This window comes from Pelobates fuscus, chromosome 13 (genome assembly GCF_036172605.1).
Source record: "Pelobates fuscus isolate aPelFus1 chromosome 13, aPelFus1.pri, whole genome shotgun sequence".
In the NCBI taxonomy this organism is placed as follows: Eukaryota; Metazoa; Chordata; class Amphibia; order Anura; family Pelobatidae; genus Pelobates; species Pelobates fuscus.
This window is the reverse complement of record NC_086329.1, coordinates 50178003-50198561: the sequence shown is the minus strand read 5'-3', so window position 1 is coordinate 50198561 and position 20559 is coordinate 50178003. Positions and strand designations below refer to the sequence as shown.

The 20559-nt window shown below is 40.8% G+C and overlaps 1 protein-coding gene across 1 annotated transcript in view; it reads right to left on the bottom strand.

Annotated features, from left to right (window-relative positions):
* Nucleotides 1–3268: 3268 nt before the first annotated feature.
* Nucleotides 3269–20559, bottom strand: part of LOC134583423 (cytochrome P450 2C20-like) — a 141513-nt gene continuing 124222 nt past the window's right edge. Inside the window, exons 8-9 of the mRNA XM_063440333.1 lie at nucleotides 16051–16192; nucleotides 3269–3552 (exon numbers count right to left, since the gene is read on the bottom strand). Coding sequence (XP_063296403.1) covers nucleotides 3317–3552; nucleotides 16051–16192 — 378 coding nt within the window. The 3' untranslated portion in view covers nucleotides 3269–3316. The remainder of the gene's footprint in view (nucleotides 3553–16050; nucleotides 16193–20559) is intronic.

Sequence of the window (20559 nt, the reverse complement as noted above, 5' to 3'; positions counted from 1 at the left end):
TTTGTTTCACGGTTCACTGGTACAGATATATCCAGATCTGACTTGGTATACACTCCAGGCTAGGAGGTGTTTGAGACCGGTCACTGCACTACTGCGCCAACGTACTATCAAATATCAATGGGGCTTTCCCTTTGCCCTTATTGTGCAACATAAAGGTTCTTTGTTCTCCATTACGTCTCACCTGGATGTTAAACCTTTCTTGAGGGCTTAAAACTTACCTGACACGACGGTTATGGACTGGAATGTACCTCCCACAATTGCGGAAGACCCATCAATTCCTCTGACCCAACGGGGATACACCCCAATGAAAAAACATCGACCTGATAACCGACTATTCTCACCCAACAGACGGCCACCAGTTGATCAAAGAGAGAGTAGAAGCTAACTCTCAGTTTCAGCTTCATTTCTTGCTGAACCCCATGACTTAGAAGAGTTACAATCGCATTAGCCTAGACTCACGCATACCTTGGGCTCGTCGTGATTTCATCTCAACCTGATTACCTGTACTCTTTATCCCTCCCTACCCCATGGATACATAGTAGGCTTGCTGGACCAGTATAGTTTAGCTGTGAAGGAGCTTGGGACATCACTCCTTCCGAGACGAAACGTGATCAGTTATGTACCGGACTCGGAACTCTTCTTCGCGACAACTCTGCCAGGATAGCACACATAGAGATCACGAAGGCGAATTCCACGGAGGCTTCAATCTCCTCGTTACTCACCCCACACACTATGTGATCAGTTGACATGCCATGCTATCACTATACAGGTTGTAGGTCTCTGGGCTTTAAGGTCAATATGATATCTACATTGTATATTGTATATATCTCCTCTGAACCCCCCCGCCCCCCTTCCCCCTCACCCCACACACTATGTGATGGGTTGACATGCCATGCTATCATTATACAAGTTGTATGTCTCTATGTTGTAAGGTTAATATGATGTCTACACTGTATATTGTATTGTATATATTTCCTCCGATCCCAACCCCACTCCTCACCCCACACACTATGTGATCAGTTGACATGCCATGCTATCAGTTTACAGGTTGTATGTCTCTAGGATGTAAGGTCAATATGATATCTACATGGTAAATTGTATATATTGTATATACTTCCTCCGACCTCTACCCCCCCACCCCCTTCTATTCACCATCTCCAACCCGCTTGCCCCAATACCACGCATCCTATCAGAAATTGAGACATATAGCACAGTTTCCAATTTCCAAGCCAATCTAACCAAATGTGAACTAATGCCCATCTACTCCTCCGCCTCCCTAAACAAACAACTACGAAAGAAATTCCACTTCTCATGGGCTCCCAAATCACTTAAGTACCTAGGAGTTCACATACCGTCCAACCTAGACAGAATCTTTGAACTGAACTTTCCTCCCCTACTGAAGTCTATTACCGAAGACCTACAATCCTGGCAAAGACCATGTTTTGGCTGGTTTTGCAGAACCAATATAATTAAAATGAACATATTACCACGTCTGCTATACCTACTCCAAACACTGCCCATCACGATACCAAACAATTTTTTCATAACGGTCAAAACCATGATCACTAACTTTATTTGGTCTAAGAATCACCCACGTATAGCCCTCTCTACACTAAGCAATACGAGAGAAAAATGGGGAATCAACTTCCCAGACATCGAATCGTACCGCATAGCAACCCACCTTGCTCGAATATACGAATGGACATTAACCAACCCGTCTCTACACTGGGTTCTGATAGAAAATGCATTCTCCACGATTCCTCTGCGAGTACGCCCATCGCTACTCACTAATCCAATTCAACGCCAACTCAACATAGACCCCCATCCAACAATTAGGCCCACTCTTCAGATCTGGCAGAAACTAACCAGGGTATCGAAAATTGCCCCCCACCCTTCCCCTCTCTATCCTCTCACACACACAACCCGTATTTCCAAAGAGGACAATCCGGGAAAACATACGACTTCTACCATGCTGGCAATGTCCTACAACTTAAAGACATGGTTGAGAACAATAAATTAAAAAGCCTATTTCAACTGATGCCCAATGCAATTCCAACAGGTAACCAACGTTTACAATACGACCAATTAATACACTTTATTAAAAGTAACAACCTCTTACAAAAAGATTTACGAACCTTGACAAACTTTGAACAACTTTGTTCTGACCACACACTCTCAAAAAAAGATTCTATCCACCATGTATAAAATAATAAGAGAAACACGGGACCCAACGTTGCCAAACTGCACAGGGAAATGGGTAGAGGAACTTCAAATAGACATCTCACAGAAAGAATGGGGCACTATCTTCCTAACTGCGCACAAATCAACCACCTCTATTGTAGCTCAAGAAAGTAATTATAAACGCATCGCCCGCTGGCACTACATTCCAGCTAAAATACAACAAGTACATAGTTTGACCCCACAGACCTGCTGGAGATGCCGACATGAGAAAGCTCACCATGCCCACATATGGTGGCAATGTCCGATGATAGTAATCTATTGGAAGAGAATCCATGCCATGACCCAAATGCTGATTCCCAGTACCATTCCATTCACACCGCAACACTACCTGTTCTCATTACCCCCACCAGGTATACGAAGAGAAAAAGCCACCCTTTTCAGTTATTTGGTTATGGCAGCCGCACAACTCATACCCAAGTACTTGAAACACAGGCAAATCCCATCTCTCAGAGAGTGAATAGGTAGGGTAAACAAAATCAGGCAAATGGAAGAATTGACGTACGCAAAAACAAAAAATTTCCAGACCTTGGAAACCTTGGTTACATTTCCTGGCACCTAAGCCCATTGCCTAATCGAAAACCTAGTACACCCCCTGCTCCCCCCCCTACTATATACCAGCCGCTCAATTTTGGGTACTTCACATGCTGCATCTATTTATGACTAGACTACTGTGAAATATGCTCCACCAAAACCACTTAAACCAACAACTCTGCCTATTTGGAATACATTTTGAAATGTTTTGCCTGTTGAACTTGATCACGCACACTTTCAAAGTTAACTATTGTATTAACTAGCAATTTTGTAATATCAACGCTATGTTATTTATCACTTGACAGATTAAGTATATTATTCTGTAGTATTGTTTAATTACTCTGTTAACAAACGGAAAACTATGTAATCTATGTATATGTGTATTGCGACACGTTAGTATGTTATTCTTTCTGATTACAAAATAAAAACTTAAATAATTAAAATATAAAAACAAAATGAACCTGATCATGATTTAGTTGCTAGCTTCTTATTTTTATTTTTTAATCTCCATTTTACAGTCTCCCTCCTTGCCCGTCATTTGGATTTATACTTCTTTTTTTGTTACACTTGACTCTCCACTGCATCTCTCATTTGCTCTGCCTCTAGGAAAGGCCTTCAAGTTGTATAGGAGTCCTTGTTTTCTGAATGTTCTCCTCAGTGTCTTCAAGTTAAAGGTGTCTGGGTGATTTACAGCTCGTAATGTGAAATTCTGGAGCAGAGATGTGACAAACAGGAAGATTTCTGTTCGAGCAAACGCTTCCCCTGGACATATCCTTTTTCCTATAATATAAAATTATAATTGATAAACAAGAAACATAAAGTTAGCTGGTTTAGGTATATGTACACTATCAGTGCTGTCCATTTACAGCCAAACATATTTTTTTTACATTTCTTTTTTTTTTTTTTTTACTCCCGTATGAAGTGTTTATCTTTCTCAATAGGTTTGTCTTCCTATAAAGCACTTTGTCCCATCTTCATCCATTGCTGCCCTGATAACATTCTAGGAGCCCCTATATTCTAATAGTCTACAAGTAAGTTCTCTGTACTATTTCAGTTTCACCCTCACTTTTCTCATTACCAAAATCTCTATCTTTCTGCTTACCTGTCCCTACTGGCACCATCTCAATTACTCCTGGTTTACTTTCCTCCTCCTCTCTCTCTCTGTTCATCCCATACACTATACTCCTAACTAACCACCCTTTCTCCTCCAACTACTTCTGAAACCTCAAAATACAAACATTCAACCAAAACATTTAAATCTTACTCCCACCTTCTCTTGCTTTCTGTGCTTCTGCTCCTGACAGCTGGTGATGTCTCTCCAAACCCTGGTCCTGCCTCTACCTACCTTGTGTCCAACCCAGAAATCTCTCCAATCTTATATCTATCCCATGTAACTCCTCCATTCTGCCCTCTGGAATGCATGCTCTGTGTACAACATAATTAAATCTACTTCTATCCATTACTTATTCTTCCCACACTTCCTAAACTTACTTGCTTTAACTGAAACTTGTCTCTCTCCTTTTGACACAGCTGCCCCTGCCTCATTATCCTATAGTGGTCTACAGTTTACGCACAACCCAAGACAGTCTGACAGTAAAGGTGGCAGTCTAGGGTTTCTTCTTTCTCTCCACTGCTCCTTCAAACCTCTACCCACCCCCCTTCCCTCTCTTTCTCCTCCTTTGAAATTCACTCAATTTGGGTGAACCCCATATCTGCAAACATTGCAATTATTTATCGTCTCCTGGTTCTCCCCGTCTCTTCCTTGACCATTTTGCTGCCGGGCTTCCTTACTTCCTCTCAAGTAATATCCTACCCCTAATGCTAGGGGATTTCAACATTCCCATTAACCCACCCTTGTCCTCAGTAGCTTCAAAAATTTAAATCACCTCCTCATCTGGGCCATTGCAATGTGCTAATTCTCCCACACATGTAGCTGACAATACCCTAGTATTGTCCTATTTTTTCAAATGCATGCTCAGTCTCCAATCTCTGTAATACACCATTTCCTCTATCAGCCCACCACCTCCTATCATTTGTTCTCGATTGCCCCCACACCTAATATCCTCAACCTAACCCCTTGCAACTCAGGAGGAATCTGAATTCTCTTGACCTCCAGCAACTCCCAGCTGATCTTCATTCCAAACGCTCATCCATCCCTACCTTCTCCTGTCCCTCTCTGGCTATCTCCTCATATAATGTTACCCTCACCTCTGCCCTAGACGCTGCAGCCCCACTCCAAGCACGTTCCTCAAGGAGGGCACGCATCCAACATCCTAAACTGCTCTCTAAGTCAACCCACCACCTGCAGAGATGCTCCCGTTTAGCTGAACGCTGTTGGAGGAAGTCTTGCACCTTGTCATACTTTCAACACTATAAATGTGTCTTGTGCTCATACAGCGCAGCCCTCACCCTTGTTAAACAGTACTGCTTTTCTTTTCTCATTATTTCATTGTTACAAAATGTCACTGTTCCTTTAACCCCTTAAGGACACATGACATGTGTGACATGTCATGATTCCCTTGTATTCCAGAAGTTTGGTCCTTAAGGGGTTAAGTGACAAATTGCCCTGTTCCCCTGGATTATGGAGAAGCCTAATTGCCAGCCTCCTTCCTCATGACTATGGCCCTTATGTGTATAGGCCTTTAAAAACCGTCTGTGGGCACATTGTGCCTTTGGTGAACTATGCCCCTCAATCTCTTTAAAACTGAGCCTTATTTTTCCTCCTCATAACACTGAGCATCCTCCTTCACTCTCCCTGTAGGTTGCCGGTAGCCACCTTACCCCATCCTTTTAAGCCCTTAAGGACACATGACAGAAGTTTGGTCCTTAAGGGGTTAAGCTCGCTGTCTTGGGCTCACCTTTGCAACTCATGTCCAGTCTGTTGCTAAAACCTGTTGATTCCAACTTAAAAACATTGCCCGCATAGGCCCTTTCTTAAGCAAGATGCTGCCAAGGAGCTTTTTCATGCTCTAGTAATCTCTTGCATCAATTACAGTAATTCTCTCCTAATTGGTCTCTCCAGAAGCCGTATTGCCCCCCTACAATCTGTGATGAATGCTGCTGCCAGGCTGATCTTTCTCTCCTGTCGCTCCTCTCACACCTCACCCCTCTGTTGATCCTTACACTGGCTTCCTGTGCCCTACAGGTGTCAATTTAAAATACTAACCCCTACCGATAAAGCTCTAACCAACTCTAGCCCCTCTTACATTTCTATACTGATTCATAGGTATGCCCCCTCTCAGCAGGGCCGGATTAAGAGCACACTGGGCCTGGTGCTGACAATTATGATGGGCCTAATTACGGAATCTTATTGACCAAAAACACTAAAACAGTCATACCTCCCAAGCGTCATGTATCTGATAGAGATGGTGCTGGAGGGAAACTCATAGGATGCGGCTATAAGAAAACACATACTCTATTCGAATCTCTCTCTAATTTTTGCTTTTATCTTTCAAGTAAATCCATAACCCCTAACAGCAGTGTCCAGTGAAGCAGAAAGTCAATGGGCGGGGTAAAAGGTGGGCCACTGGTGCGAATCACGTGACCAGACCTGCCAAAAGGGGAGAACATGCCCAAAAAGGGGGCATGTCTGTCCAAAGAATTTGAAGGACAGCCTGGCATGAATGCATGTCAGGCTGCCCGCCAATCCTGCAGGCTGTCCAACTAAGGGCATACTATGCAGGCAGCACCCTAAGCTTGACATAAATGCGTCTAATGTTGAGCTCACTCTAAGGACTGTCCCCTAGCACTCACATGTCCACTATTCTCATTATTGTCTTATTAGCAGGCAGAAGTCCCTGGTATATAGTCTGAGACAGAGAAAAGGTGTATGTAGTGAGTGTAGAAGAAAGGGGACATGCCACAGTGTTAGAGAGACCAACGTCTGCATTACCTAAACTAATTTTATTGTCAGCCAGTCCACACAAGTTTTGTTCCCATACATCCCTCTTAAGCTTTCAAACTTAAAGGAACACTATAGTCACCATAACAACTACAGCTTATTGTATTTGTTCTGGTAAGTAGAATCATTCCATTCAGGCCTTTTGCAGTAAACTCTGTCTTTTCAGAGAAAATAACTCCACTGGCCACTCCTTAGATGGCTGCTAGAGGTGCTTCCTGGGGCAGTACTGCCTAGTGTGCAGCACTGCCATTCATTGTCTCCACCCTCTGCATGCAGACACTGAACTTTCCTCATACAGATGCATTGATTCAATTTATCTTTATGCAGAGATGCTGATTGGAATTGTGCTGGCTCTGCACCTGATCTGCCTAGTTGACAGTCTCAGCCAATCCTATGTAGAAGTATTGTAATTTGCTCAGACCACCACTTCTGATGATGTCAGCAGACAGTCAGTTCAGAGGCAGAGCCAGCAGCTGCAGACTTGAATACAATATTCACAGTACAATACAGTAAAATATATTTTACTATATATCTTACTATATTTTACTATACTTAGGGAGGCAAGAAGGGGCCAACGTGGTGGTTTTAACATAATAGGTTCAGAAATACATGATTGTGTTCCTGACCCTATAGTGCTCTTTTAAGCAAGAGTATGTGAAGAGTAGTTAGGGTTGCCACCTTTCTTGGAAAAAAATACCAGTCTTAATCATTTGTTTAATGACAAGGAGTGACATCAGAGAAAATTCTGTAAAATCACCAACAAACTACTCACAATTTGATTCTGCTGTATAGATGGATTGCTCCCAGTGTCTCAGTCTCGCAAGTCACCCAGTGTCTCAGTGTCGCTATGTATAACAGTGTCAGTGTCCCCATGTCGCCCAGTCCCCTAGTCTCTCATAGTCCCCATTTCTCCCAGTGTCCCAATGTCTCAGTGTGTTCCCATGTCACTAGGATACTGGGGACACAGAGACATGGGGACACTGAGAGACCCGGGGACACAGAGACACTGAAACATTTAGGGAAACTGGGAGAAATGGGGACACTGAGACACTAGGGACACAGACACTGGGAGACATGGGGACACTGAAACATTTGGGGACACTAAGACACTAGGGACACAGAGACATGGGAACACAGACACTGGGAGACTAGGGGACACTGGGAGACTAGGGGACACTGGGAGACTAGGGGACACTGGGAGACTAGGGGACACTGGGACATATAGGGACACTGGGAGACATGGGGACACTAGGCACACTGAGACACTAGGAACACAGACACTGGGAGACATGGGGACATTGAAACATTTAGGGACACTAAGACACTAGGGACAAAGTGACATAGGGACACTGGGAGACTATGGGACACTGGGAGACTAGGGGGACACTGGCTGGGAGACAGACACTTGGGGACACTGAGAGACATGGGGACAGTTGTGGACATAGACATGGGGACACTGGGACATAAAGGGACACTGGGACACATGGGGACACTAGGCACACTGAGAGACATGGGACACTGGATGGGGACAAGGGGACACTGGGAGAAATGGGGACATAGTGTCTCCGTGTCCCAATGTCTCAGTGTCTCCCAATGTCCTTATGTTTCACAGCATCCCCATGTGTCCCCTAGTGTCTCAGTGTCCCATGTTTTCCAGTGTCCCCAAGTGTCTCAGTGTTTCCAGGTCTCCCAGTGTCTGTGTCCCCATGTGTCCTAGTGTCAGTGCCCCCTAGTGTCTGTGTCCCCATTTGTCCTCTAGTGTCTGTGTCTCAGTGTCCATATATGTCCCCTAGTGTCTCAGTATCCCATAGTGTCCCCATGTGTCCCTGCTGCCTTTCCCCCCATCCCTCTGTTACCTGAGCTGTAAAGCTGCTGTCTGGACTCTGCTGTGTTGCTGCTCCCTCACGGATCAGTAAGTAGTAGAGAGAGGCAGGGATATGCTGTAACTTCCTATCCCTGCCTCTCTCCACACACAGTGACCCCTACTGGCCGGTGCTGGTATTGCAGAGTAATCCCCATTTATTCTGAGAAAAATACCTGCATTTGTATTGCCGGTATTACTGCCCATTACTCAAATACCAGTCAGGTGGCAAACCAGTAAAATACCAGTCAGGTGGTAAACCTAAGAGTAGTGTGTGTAAAAAAAAAAAAAAAAAAAAAAAAAAATTTTTTTTTTTTTTTTTAAATGGGCCTATTCCATGGGCCTGGGCCTGGAGCTGCAGCTCCATCAGCCCCTATGTTAATCCGGCCCTGCCTCTCAGTCTCTCTGCTCTACTAGTGAACTTCTCCTGTCTGCTGCTCACACCCTTACTGCAAATTCATGCCTACAAGACTTCTCACAGGCAGCTCCTTTCCTTTGGAAAAGCATGTCTACCACTGTCAGACTCTGCCATAGTCTTCAATCTTTTAAGAAGTCCCTCAAAGCTCATCTTTTCAGGAAAGCTTAGGGCCTCCAAGAGTAACTTCTATCTTTCAAACCTTCCTTTCGCTATCTCCTATAGGGCCACATTCCACTCTCACCTCCAGTTCTGCCACTTTCCCACCATGTCTATTTGCAGTCTGTCTCAATACCCTTCCTATTGTGGTTTTATACCTTACCTCCTCTAGACTGTAAGCTCATTTGAGCAGGGTCCTCAACTATCTATTGTTCATGTTTGTTACAGTCTCATTTGGTGAATTCCCCTTTTATTGTAAAGAGCTGCGGAATAAGCTGGCACTATATAAACACCAATAATAATAATAATAATAATAATAATAATAATAATAAAATAGCCTTAATCTGTAGAAGTTAAATAAAATAAATAAAAAAAAAAAACATTAGAAAACACCCTACTTCCCTTTGATAGACGTTTTCTCTACCAAGTCCACTCATTATGTCTACCATTTCTTATCAAATGTCATCTCACTGGCTATAAAGACTGTTGCTATCTTTATGTTAAATAAACTCACCATGGTTCACTTTGGCATCCAGGTCCATTCATTCAACCAAACCAAAATGATCAGTCCACTACAATTTCAGAGGTCATTTAAGCGACTCTATAGTCGCCAAAACATATTTAGCTAAATTAAGCAGTTTTTTGTGCATAGATCAGGGGTTCCCAATTAATTTTTCCTGTGAAACCCTTTGACATAGTGTATCAACATCGTGGAACCCCCTCCCCCCCTCCCCCCAACCCCCCGGCACATTTTTGTACAATTGCGCCATTTTTACATTTTTTTTTTTTAAATGTGCCGGTGTGTGTCAAGGTGTGTATCTGTGCTTGCATATCTGACACACACACACACTAGCGCAAACACACTAGCACACATATACACACACCTTGACACAGTGTGTATCTGTGTGTGTGTGTGTGTGTGTGTGTATGTATGTATGTATCTGTGTGTCAAGGTGTGTGTATGTATGTTTCAAAGTGTGTATCTGTGTTTGTATGTGCCGGTGTGTGTCAAGGTGTGTATATCTGTGTTTGTGTGTATCTGTGTATGACTGTAGTGGTACTTACCCTTTCCAGGGGCCGGCTGGGGTCCTCTGTTCGAGCCGCGCGGCTCATCCGACGGCTGGAACAGGAAGGCGGGCAGTGACCGCGAGAAGCGGTCACGTGTCCCGCCTGACTCTAAGAGCGCGCCGCGGGTCTCAGGCGTGCTCTTAAAGGGACAGTGGGAGCCTAAATTGGAAAAGGCCTCCCATTAGTCCCTGTCATGCCTCACTCCCCAGACACTTACCTTTTGGGGGCGTGGATGTGACAAGGACCAATCAAAATAGATATAGATATGGGTGGAAAAATCTACCCTGAATGAGTGGAAAAAATGGTTAATTCGATTGTGTCTCAGAATATAATAATATAATAGGAAGAAGTCCTCAACTGGTAAATGAGCTCCCCATTAGAGCTCTGAAATAATAAGACTTTGGATAAGGGGAATTAACCCTAAACGTACCAGGAGATCTTCTAACCATAAAGGGGAAACAGCAAATAAATAAAAATAAAAATAAAAATAAACTTATTCTAAATCCATGTATTGGGTACAAGCTGGTGCAATTGAATGTAACAGTGTATATAAACTCCAGCAACAATGTATATATGTGTTCAGCTGGACTGGGATACTGTCTGTAATACTGAATCTGTATAATAGCAGACAAACACCAAAATATAATCTACTGGTTAACTGTGTTAACTACTGCTCAGACATTAGTGGTTGCTCACTGAGCCTCTGGCCGGTCAAGAGGTAACGGTGAAAAGAAAAAAACCGGGAAGATAGATTTAAAAATCTTCTTGTGCGTCTCACTCTATGTTGGTCTGCGTTCCCCTGGATCTCTATGAAGTTGCGGCTCCTGCCGAAAATGCCTTACGCGTTTCGTGACTGAATGATGTCACTTCATCAGAGGCTCGTAGTCTTAGGAGAGCAGTCAATGTTCTTATATAGCACCCATTGATCAGAATATCCTGTGCAGCTTTGAACTATCTAAAAACAATTAATCACTTTATCTGTGATCTTTACAATGTTTGGGATAACGGAAAAATGACCTTAATGAATGGATCAAGACAAAAAGGGGGAGCAAAAAATTTCATATAATGCAAAACATATAAAACATACACGTCTATAGTGCAGAATATCAATCCATACGTAAATGTATAACTGGGGAGCGGTTTATGATACAAGACCACACTGTTTAAAATCAGGATGTACCTAAATAAAGCATTTAAACTTACAAGCGTAGTTAGTTACACTGGCTCTATGAGGATAATAATTGTGATTCGGGAGTCGAGTCTACATGTATACATAAACGATGCAATTTGATAGTAGAGTAAACTTCCTCCAAATGATAAAAAGATACAGAGCATTTCGGGGAGGGATTTTTCAGTCGGATTACAAATTGTATCAAGGCAATAACAGAATACTGGATTACTGTTAGTTTGCTATCTAGATAAAACTAGTCTTAATCTAGAAAGTAAGGTAAATCTAAATCTGGAAAGAAGTATCAATGACTATCGGTTTCTCATACTTTAGACTGGAAACACTCATACATAGTATCATACCAAAATGATAGTGGTGAGACATAGCAATAGATAGCAGATAAACACTTATAGAAGATGAACCATTATGGGGACAGACTTCAGAAAAGGGGAATATAATAGATCTATAAGTTTAGAGTCCCGCTGAAATGAATTGCAGTGGAAATACATAAAAATCAAAATAAACATAAATTGAATAATTTCAAATGGACATAGAAATGGAAGTAAATTTAAAAATGAAAATAAAAATACAATTAAATAGAATAACATAACCATACAAAAAAACTAAATATAACTGTGGAAATAAAAGTGAAGTACGAATAGAAATAAAAATAAAAATAAAAATAAATATAGAAAAAAAAATTTTAAAGGTAAAAATACAAATCAAAATAGGACTACGAATAAAAGTAAGAATAAAAATAAACATAAAGATACTATTACAGATAAATAAAAATAAAAATAAAGAATAAATAAAAATAAAAATAAAAATAAGAATAGGAAAAATAAAATAAAAATAAAAATAGAAATAAATGTTTTATTTCTACTTTTATTTTTATTTTATTTTATTTTTCCTATTCTTATTTTTATTTTTATTTATTATTCTTTATTTTTATTTTTATTTATCTGTAATAGTATCTTTATGTTTATTTTTATTCTTACTTTTATTCGTAGTCCTATTTTGATTTGTATTTTTACCTTTAAAATTTTTTTTCTATATTTATTTTTATTATTTTTTATTTTTATTTCTATTCGTACTTCACTTTTATTTCCACAGTTATATTTAGTTTTTTTGTATGGTTATGTTATTCTATTTAATTGTATTTTTATTTTCATTTTTAAATTTACTTCCATTTCTATGTCCATTTGAAATTATTCAATTTATGTTTATTTTGATTTTTATGTATTTCCACTGCAATTCATTTCAGCGGGACTCTAAACTTATAGATCTATTATATTCCCCTTTTCTGAAGTCTGTCCCCATAATGGTTCATCTTCTATAAGTGTTTATCTGCTATCTATTGCTATGTCTCACCACTATCATTTTGGTATGATACTATGTATGAGTGTTTCCAGTCTAAAGTATGAGAAACCGATAGTCATTGATACTTCTTTCCAGATTTAGATTTACCTTACTTTCTAGATTAAGACTAGTTTTATCTAGATAGCAAACTAACAGTAATCCAGTATTCTGTTATTGCCTTGATACAATTTGTAATCCGACTGAAAAATCCCTCCCCGAAATGCTCTGTATCTTTTTATCATTTGGAGGAAGTTTACTCTACTATCAAATTGTATCGTTTATGTATACATGTAGACTCGACTCCCGAATCACAATTATTATCCTCATAGAGCCAGTGTAACTAACTACGCTTGTAAGTTTAAATGCTTTATTTAGGTACATCCTGATTTTAAACAGTGTGGTCTTGTATCATAAACCGCTCCCCAGTTATACATTTACGTATGGATTGATATTCTGCACTATAGACGTGTATGTTTTATATGTTTTGCATTATATGACATTTTTTGCTCCCCCTTTTTGTCTTGATCCATTCATTAAGGTCATTTTTCCGTTATCCCAAACATTGTAAAGATCACAGATAAAGTGATTAATTGTTTTTAGATAGTTCAAAGCTGCACAGGATATTCTGATCAATGGGTGCTATATAAGAACATTGACTGCTCTCCTAAGACTACGAGCCTCTGATGAAGTGACATCATTCAGTCACGAAACGCGTAAGGCATTTTCGGCAGGAGCCGCAACTTCATAGAGATCCAGGGGAACGCAGACCAACATAGAGTGAGACGCACGAGAAGATTTTTAAATCTATCTTCCCGGTTTTTTTCTTTCCACCGTTACCTCTTGACCGGCCAGAGGCTCAGTGAGCAACCACTCCATTTGGATTTTGCCTATCCCAAAGGACTCTGTAAATATACCCATAGATTTTTCTTTTATGTACACTTTTTTATATATACTATGTACTACGTTTTTCATTGATTTTTTCTACCATTGATGATGCTGTGAAAATAAATTTTATAGTTTTTTACTGAAAACAACGGATGGTTTTTGAAGTATCAAGTACTAGAGGTTACTTATCTCTATCATTCTAGATTTTTGCTAGTAACTTAATGTCTGAGCAGTAGTTAACACAGTTCACCAGTAGATTATATTTTGGTGTTTGTCTGCTATTATACAGATTCAGTATTACAGACAGTATCCCAGTCCAGCTGAACACATACATACATTGTTGCTGGAGTTTATATACACTGTTACATTCAATTGCACCAGCTTGTACCCAATACATGGATTTAGAATAAGTTTATTTTTATTTTTATTTTTATTTATTTGCTTATTTTTATTTTATTTTTATTTTTATTTATTTGCTGTTTCCCCTTTATGGTTAGAAGATCTCCTGGTACGTTTAGGGTTAATTCCCCTTATCCACAATCAAAATAGATGTTTAGGTATTTATACTCACCTTTTTCCCTTAGTTCCTTGCCCTATCGTGGTTTCTGTTTCAGTTCCCTTTAGCGCTTGTTGTGTTCAGTTGTGTTCTTTCGTATTGACCTTGGCTTTGTTTCTGACTACGTTATCTCTTTATCCTTATCTGTTCGCCAGCTTGCTGTTTACTGTGTACCAGACCCCGGCTAGTCCTAGTTTACGCTGTCTCTTTGTGCCCTAGACCTCGGATCGCTCCTGACTCTGTACTCCTCTCATATACGTAGAGTCCGGACATTCTAAGGTCCGGTAGACATATCTCCCCTCTGTGTTGTCTTTTGTTGAGTTGAATCCAGTGTATTTTCATTACACTGACACACAGATATACACACACACCCACTGACACACACTTGACCCACAGACACACACTGACACACTCAGATACACACACACACACACACACACACAGGCCCAAACAAACACACTGATACATACTGGCACATACACACACACACTTAGATACAAACAGTGACACATACACAAACCTTGACACAGATACATACACTCTTTGACAAACACACATACTCTTTTACAGACACACATACAAACACATATACACTCTCATTGACAAGCACAGATACAGTCTCAGTGACAAACACATACACTCACTGACTAGCACACATTCACTCTCACTGAGAAACACACAAACACATACAAACACCCTAACAGACACACGTACAATTATTATTATTTTTTTATATTTTACTCCACCCAGCCCACCCTACCTTTAGGAGGGCTGGCATGTAGTCCATGTGGTCCAGTGGGGCTGCTGGATGGCTGACGAGCAATCCCTGGGTTCCAGTGGGGCTGCTGGATGGCTGACGAGCAATCCCTGGGGTCCAGTGGGGCTGCTGGGCGGCTGGCGTGCGGGCGGCGAGGGAGCAGTGGTCTCCCTGCTTTGCCCCCTCGCGTGCCTCTTAGTAATGCTGGAGCCGGAGAGACGTCATATTCCGGCTCTAACATCACTGCTGTGTGCACGAGGGAACTGAGCAGGGAGTTCACTGCTCACTGCTTCCTCACCGCCTGCGGCCATTTTATTTTTAAATTTTTTGGCGACACCCCAAATTGGGAAACTCTGGTATAGATCATAACTTTTACTGCCTAATTAACTGCCATTTAGGAGTTAAATCCCTTTTTTTCCTGTTTATTCAGCCCTAACCACACCTTCTACTGGCTGTGAATGACACAGCCTGCATGTAAACAAAATGGTTTAATTTTCAATCAGATTGTAACTTTAAAAAAATGTTTTTATCTCCTGCCCTGTAAATTCAACTTTAATTACACACAGGAGGCTCCTGCAGGTTCTAGCAAGCTATTAACAGACCAGGAGATATTAAATGAAATTTGCAATAAAATAAATTAAAACATTAGATGACGCTTTACAGGAAGTGTTTAGGAAGGCTATGCAAGTCACGTGCAGAGAGGTGTGAATAGGGCCACATAAACAAAGTGAGTTATCTCCTAAATCACAGAGAATTGAGCAATGAGACTGCAGAGCCATAATCTAAGCACCAAAACTGCTCAATTAAGCTAAACATGTTTTGCTGACTATAGTGTCTCTTTAAGTGATCTGATATAATTCAGGAGTTGTGGTAAAAACTACTCAAAGAGAAATATATGTAAGAAGTTCTAAATTATGCTCAGTATCCTGAAACATTCTTTAGAGAACTAAAAAGCACCACATCATTTTCAAGAGATTATGTGAATGGAATGTATAATGTATAAATATATAAATGTTACATTTTTGTTTGAAAAAGGACAAAAGTTATATAATTTAATGTAAGACTAAAATGCATTTTTTTTTTTAGAAATTACAAGGTAAACTTTTCATTCTAACACCCACAACAACATGTGACTGCTCTATTTTGTACCTGCTGAAAATGGAATAAATGCATCGTTAATGCAGAATTGTCCATTCTTGTCCAAAAAGTGACCTGGATAAAATTCATCTGGTTTCTCCCAGTGGGCAGGATCAGATAATGCAGAAGCAAGCATTGGGATAATTGTAGTGCCCTGATTTGAAATAGAAAGACAGGACATTATAATATAACAAAAAAATTATAGATCACTGACTATCTAACACAAAATTGATCATTTTAGATAATGCATTAAATTATACATGAACAAACAATTTTATATATTGTTTCAAAGTGTGTGTGTGTATATATATATATATATTGTGGCAGGATGGCCAGGCTCTTCACAATAAACTTAAAATGCAACAGTCAGGATAAAATAGTACTGCAGTCTATGGTCACATTCCACAATTTATACAGGTTGTGCTCTCCCACAAAATAAAACAAAAAGAAAATAAATCCTACTCCAACTTGGAGACTTACTAAACAACAGTGTTACTAACTATCCAACTGGCCAGCTAATCTGGTTCCCAGGTTTAAACAAAATGAAATACAGCACTTTAAGCAGGTTTCACACAGTACCTTTTTCTCAGAGTCTCTGGCTTAACTACCTCCTCTCTCCCTGCTGTTAGACTCTCTGATGTCTTCAGAGGCTAACCTTTTAAAACCCTAGGTTGATAACATTCAAGGGTTGACTCCCACCAATTAACCGCATCATGCTGGGAATAGAGAGCGCTCCAATGTATTACTAACATAGAAAGCCTCTCTGACCTTGCCACAATATACATATGTGTATATCTAAAAATGTGTGTGTGTGTGTGTGTGTGGGAAAATAGTGCCACGTAGTTGTGAACCTACGTCGGCGTAACCCGTGGCAGTCCCGGTCCGGGCATCCTAGGAGTCGGTTGCATCACAGGTGGGGGTAAGTAAGTGTGTCATTTGAGCTATATATGTTGGGGAAGTTTGTATGCATTTGTCCTGATGTAAGCTTGAGGGAATTAAGCTGAAACGAGAATTTATCTACCTACATCAAGGACAATCCTAGCTTTATCCAACATATCTCTTCTTTAACATTACTGACAGAACCAGTATCACTTGTTATCTGTGATGTAAGCTTTTATCCAATTATATCACATGTTGGTGGTATACAAGCTATGAGACAGATTCTCTTAAATTCAAAGCAGTACAAAGGAGCCTCGGTGTATTATGTTATGGAAATTCTGGAATTGGTCCTATCGCAAAATTATTTTCATTTTGAATCGGAATGGTAGAGACAAATAGCAGGTATATCCATGGGAGCATCTATGGCTCCAATGGTTACATGTTTGGTTTTGAATCTCAACATATACTGGAGCCATTTAAAGATACCATCTTAACATACGGACGCTACATCGATGATATTTTCACGATCAAGGTTCTGAGGAATAACTCTGATAAGAATAATGCAGAGGAACAACTACAGAATATGTGGGGGAAATTTAAACAACGAGGCTATGGTGTTTTTACACTACAGAAGGCATTGGATAAATGCTACCAAATACAGAGTGCACTAGAGGAAGCATCTATAGAGAGAACTGTCTTCCCTACAACATATGCAACAGATTCTTTACAGTTTAAACAAATTATTGATAACAATTGGAGGATCCTGACAAATGACACCACATTACCAGAACAATTCCGTAAACTACCCATGATGTGCTACAAGAGGAATAAGAGCCTCAATGACTTACTGGTTAATATGGATCCCACACATTGCTATTTGAAAGATCTAGCCCCAATAAATCCAGGCTGTTATAGGTGTTTGGGATGTGTGACTTGCGGGCATATGCTTCCTCGCAAATGGTTCACACTCCCCAACACTGGGAAGAGATCTACCATCAAGCATCGTTTGACATGCACCACAGATTATGTGGTGTAAAAATGGACTTGTCCTTGTGGTTTGACTTACATCGGCAAGACTGATCTGCCTTTATGTGAACGTATCATGAACCACAGATCTAGCATCCGAGTGTATAGAGACCAAAAATCAGATCTTCCAGTTGCTAAACATTTTTTGGAGAAGGGCCATTGATCATGTACCTTTGAAATTAATAGCCATTGATCATGTACCCCTACCGTGGAGGGTGGAAGACCATAAAAAGATGCTATTGTAATGAGAACTGTACTGGATTAGAACTCTCAGGACAGTACACCCAGATGGCCTTAATGAGAAATATACTCTTTCAGCATCTTTATAACGCTATAGTTAATCAGTATATGTAGGAGTTGGGACTATTATGCCCACCCTGGGAGATCGGCATGTACACCTTTAACTCACAAACACTGGATAATTGTATGAGTTATTATGGTCACTGATGTGGTGCTCTGGCCTGGTGCCCACCCTGGGAATAGGTTACCAGACCATTCTCTTAAGTGACAAGTGACATGTTATTCCTTTATTATATGCACTATCCATGCCTTTTTTGCTGCGATAATTGCATGGCCAAATTTAAATGTTGTGCTAATTGTGTGAAATGTGGTTGAGATTTAAATATTGTGACAAAAAAGGTGGTTGGATTGAGGTGATTTAAGCACCAAATTTAAACCTTTCCTTTATGTGTAAATAGATTGTACACAATGGAACCAAAGGAAATTGTGTTTAGAGAGGCTTATGGATTGTAACTGCTTGATGTGATTTGTTTTTATTGATGCCTTCATGTTTCAGTAACTTCTGTTCTTAATAGTTCGTGGCAATGTTTATGTGTTGCTATAGCAATGACCACCGGCCACGTCATAGAGTGCTACGCCGGCGTAACCCGCGGCAGTCCCAGTCCGGGCGTCCTAGGAGTCGGTTGCATCACAGGTGGGGGTAAGGAAGTGTGTCTTTTGAGATATATATTGGGGAAGTTTGTATGCACATTTGTCCTGATGAAAGCTTGAAGGAATCAAGCTGAAATTTGAATTTTTTTATTTAAGGTAATAAAAGTTAAGTCTTATTTATAGTCCCTGGAGGTAGGTAGGTGTGTGTGTGTTCTCAGGGAAACCAGCCGAGTAAGCGTTAACCATAATATTAATTAATTCGGTTGTGGTGTACCAATACCGTTGTTCGGGCGGGCCTGTAAATAAAGAGGGCAAAAAGAGACTTTTAACCATGCCACCTTTAGTACGTATGTAATCGTATTTAACAATCGTGAAGATATGACAGTTCTTCAATATTCTTTAAATGTTTGCCTGTTGGGGTATGTAACGGTTGTATGCACACGATTTCCATCATCCCAGTCTTTGACTGTGTCCTGGTACATTTTGACTAGAGACTGTTGTTGCTGCCCCTATATGAAAAGAATGGCCCATGAAGGCTGACGTGTCACCACCTATTATTTATAAAGTAGAGTTCCTACGTATACTATGATTGATATTGTCTAGGGGTTAACGCTTAAGCTCGGTAGGGGAGCGCTTGTGTCCTGACCTATCTGTGTCAGGTGAGAATGGTCGAGTAATTGAACTGGGTATCCTTGTTACCTGTGGTGAACAGTTGTATGTCATCAGGCATCCCTGTTGGATTGTTTTAGATTGGCATAGTGTCAAAACATTAGACATGTGCAATTCATTTCGGTCCAAATGTGAATTCGGACGAAGTTCGGGCAATTCGGACATTCAGGTACTTCCGAATGTCCGAATTGCTGAAGTGCCAAATTGCCGAGGTCCCGAAGTTCCGAAATTACTGAATTTCCAAAGTGTCGAAGTGCCGAAGTTGCCGAAGTGTCAAAGTGCCGAAGTTCCGAAGCACAGTATTGCCCAAGTACTAATATACTTGCCCAGTGAAAGAAGAAGAATGTTACATTGTATACAATTTTAAATAAAAAGTATACAAACATAGCCAGGATACAGCTGTAAGCAGAGGTGGGGCGGTGGGTGGGGCCCTAAATACTAATAAGGGGGGGGACCTAATGTCCCTGTGGGCAGTACTATGTTTGTGGATTGGGAATAAAAGAGGCTGTATGTGCCAGTACAGTCAGTTCTGCTTTGACCTCAAAACGAAGTGTTGTCTCGTTATTGGGGGAATTGGATTGTATGCTGATTGCCAGGAGTGTAAGCTGGTTGAATGCTTTTCCTGTTCAGCTGTTTACAGCATTCATATGCTTGAGAGCATTCGTATGCTTCTCCGGTTCGGTGGTTGTGGTGTCTGCTGCAGTGCTTGGAGTCCTCAGGAAGTGCTAGGAGCATCCTTCAACGGAGGTACCCAGTCGGGGTGCCCGTTGATCCGTTACATTGGTGGCAGCGGTGGGATGGCGTCCTAGTGCGAGGAGAAGCAGCTCAGAGACACTGGTAACGTTTGGAGTTCCAAATTGAGGGCAGCACCCCTAGGAGCAGAGGTATCCAGCGACTTGGAGCAGACAAGTATGGAAGGCTCTGGCAATGATTGGCTGGCCGAGGTGAGGCAGCGAGTGGCCCAGTATGGTGATAATGTGCCCATGGGTATATTCCAGGCAATCTGGAACCAGGTCAAAGGTGAGCGAAACGCAAAGATGAACCGAGAATTCCGGC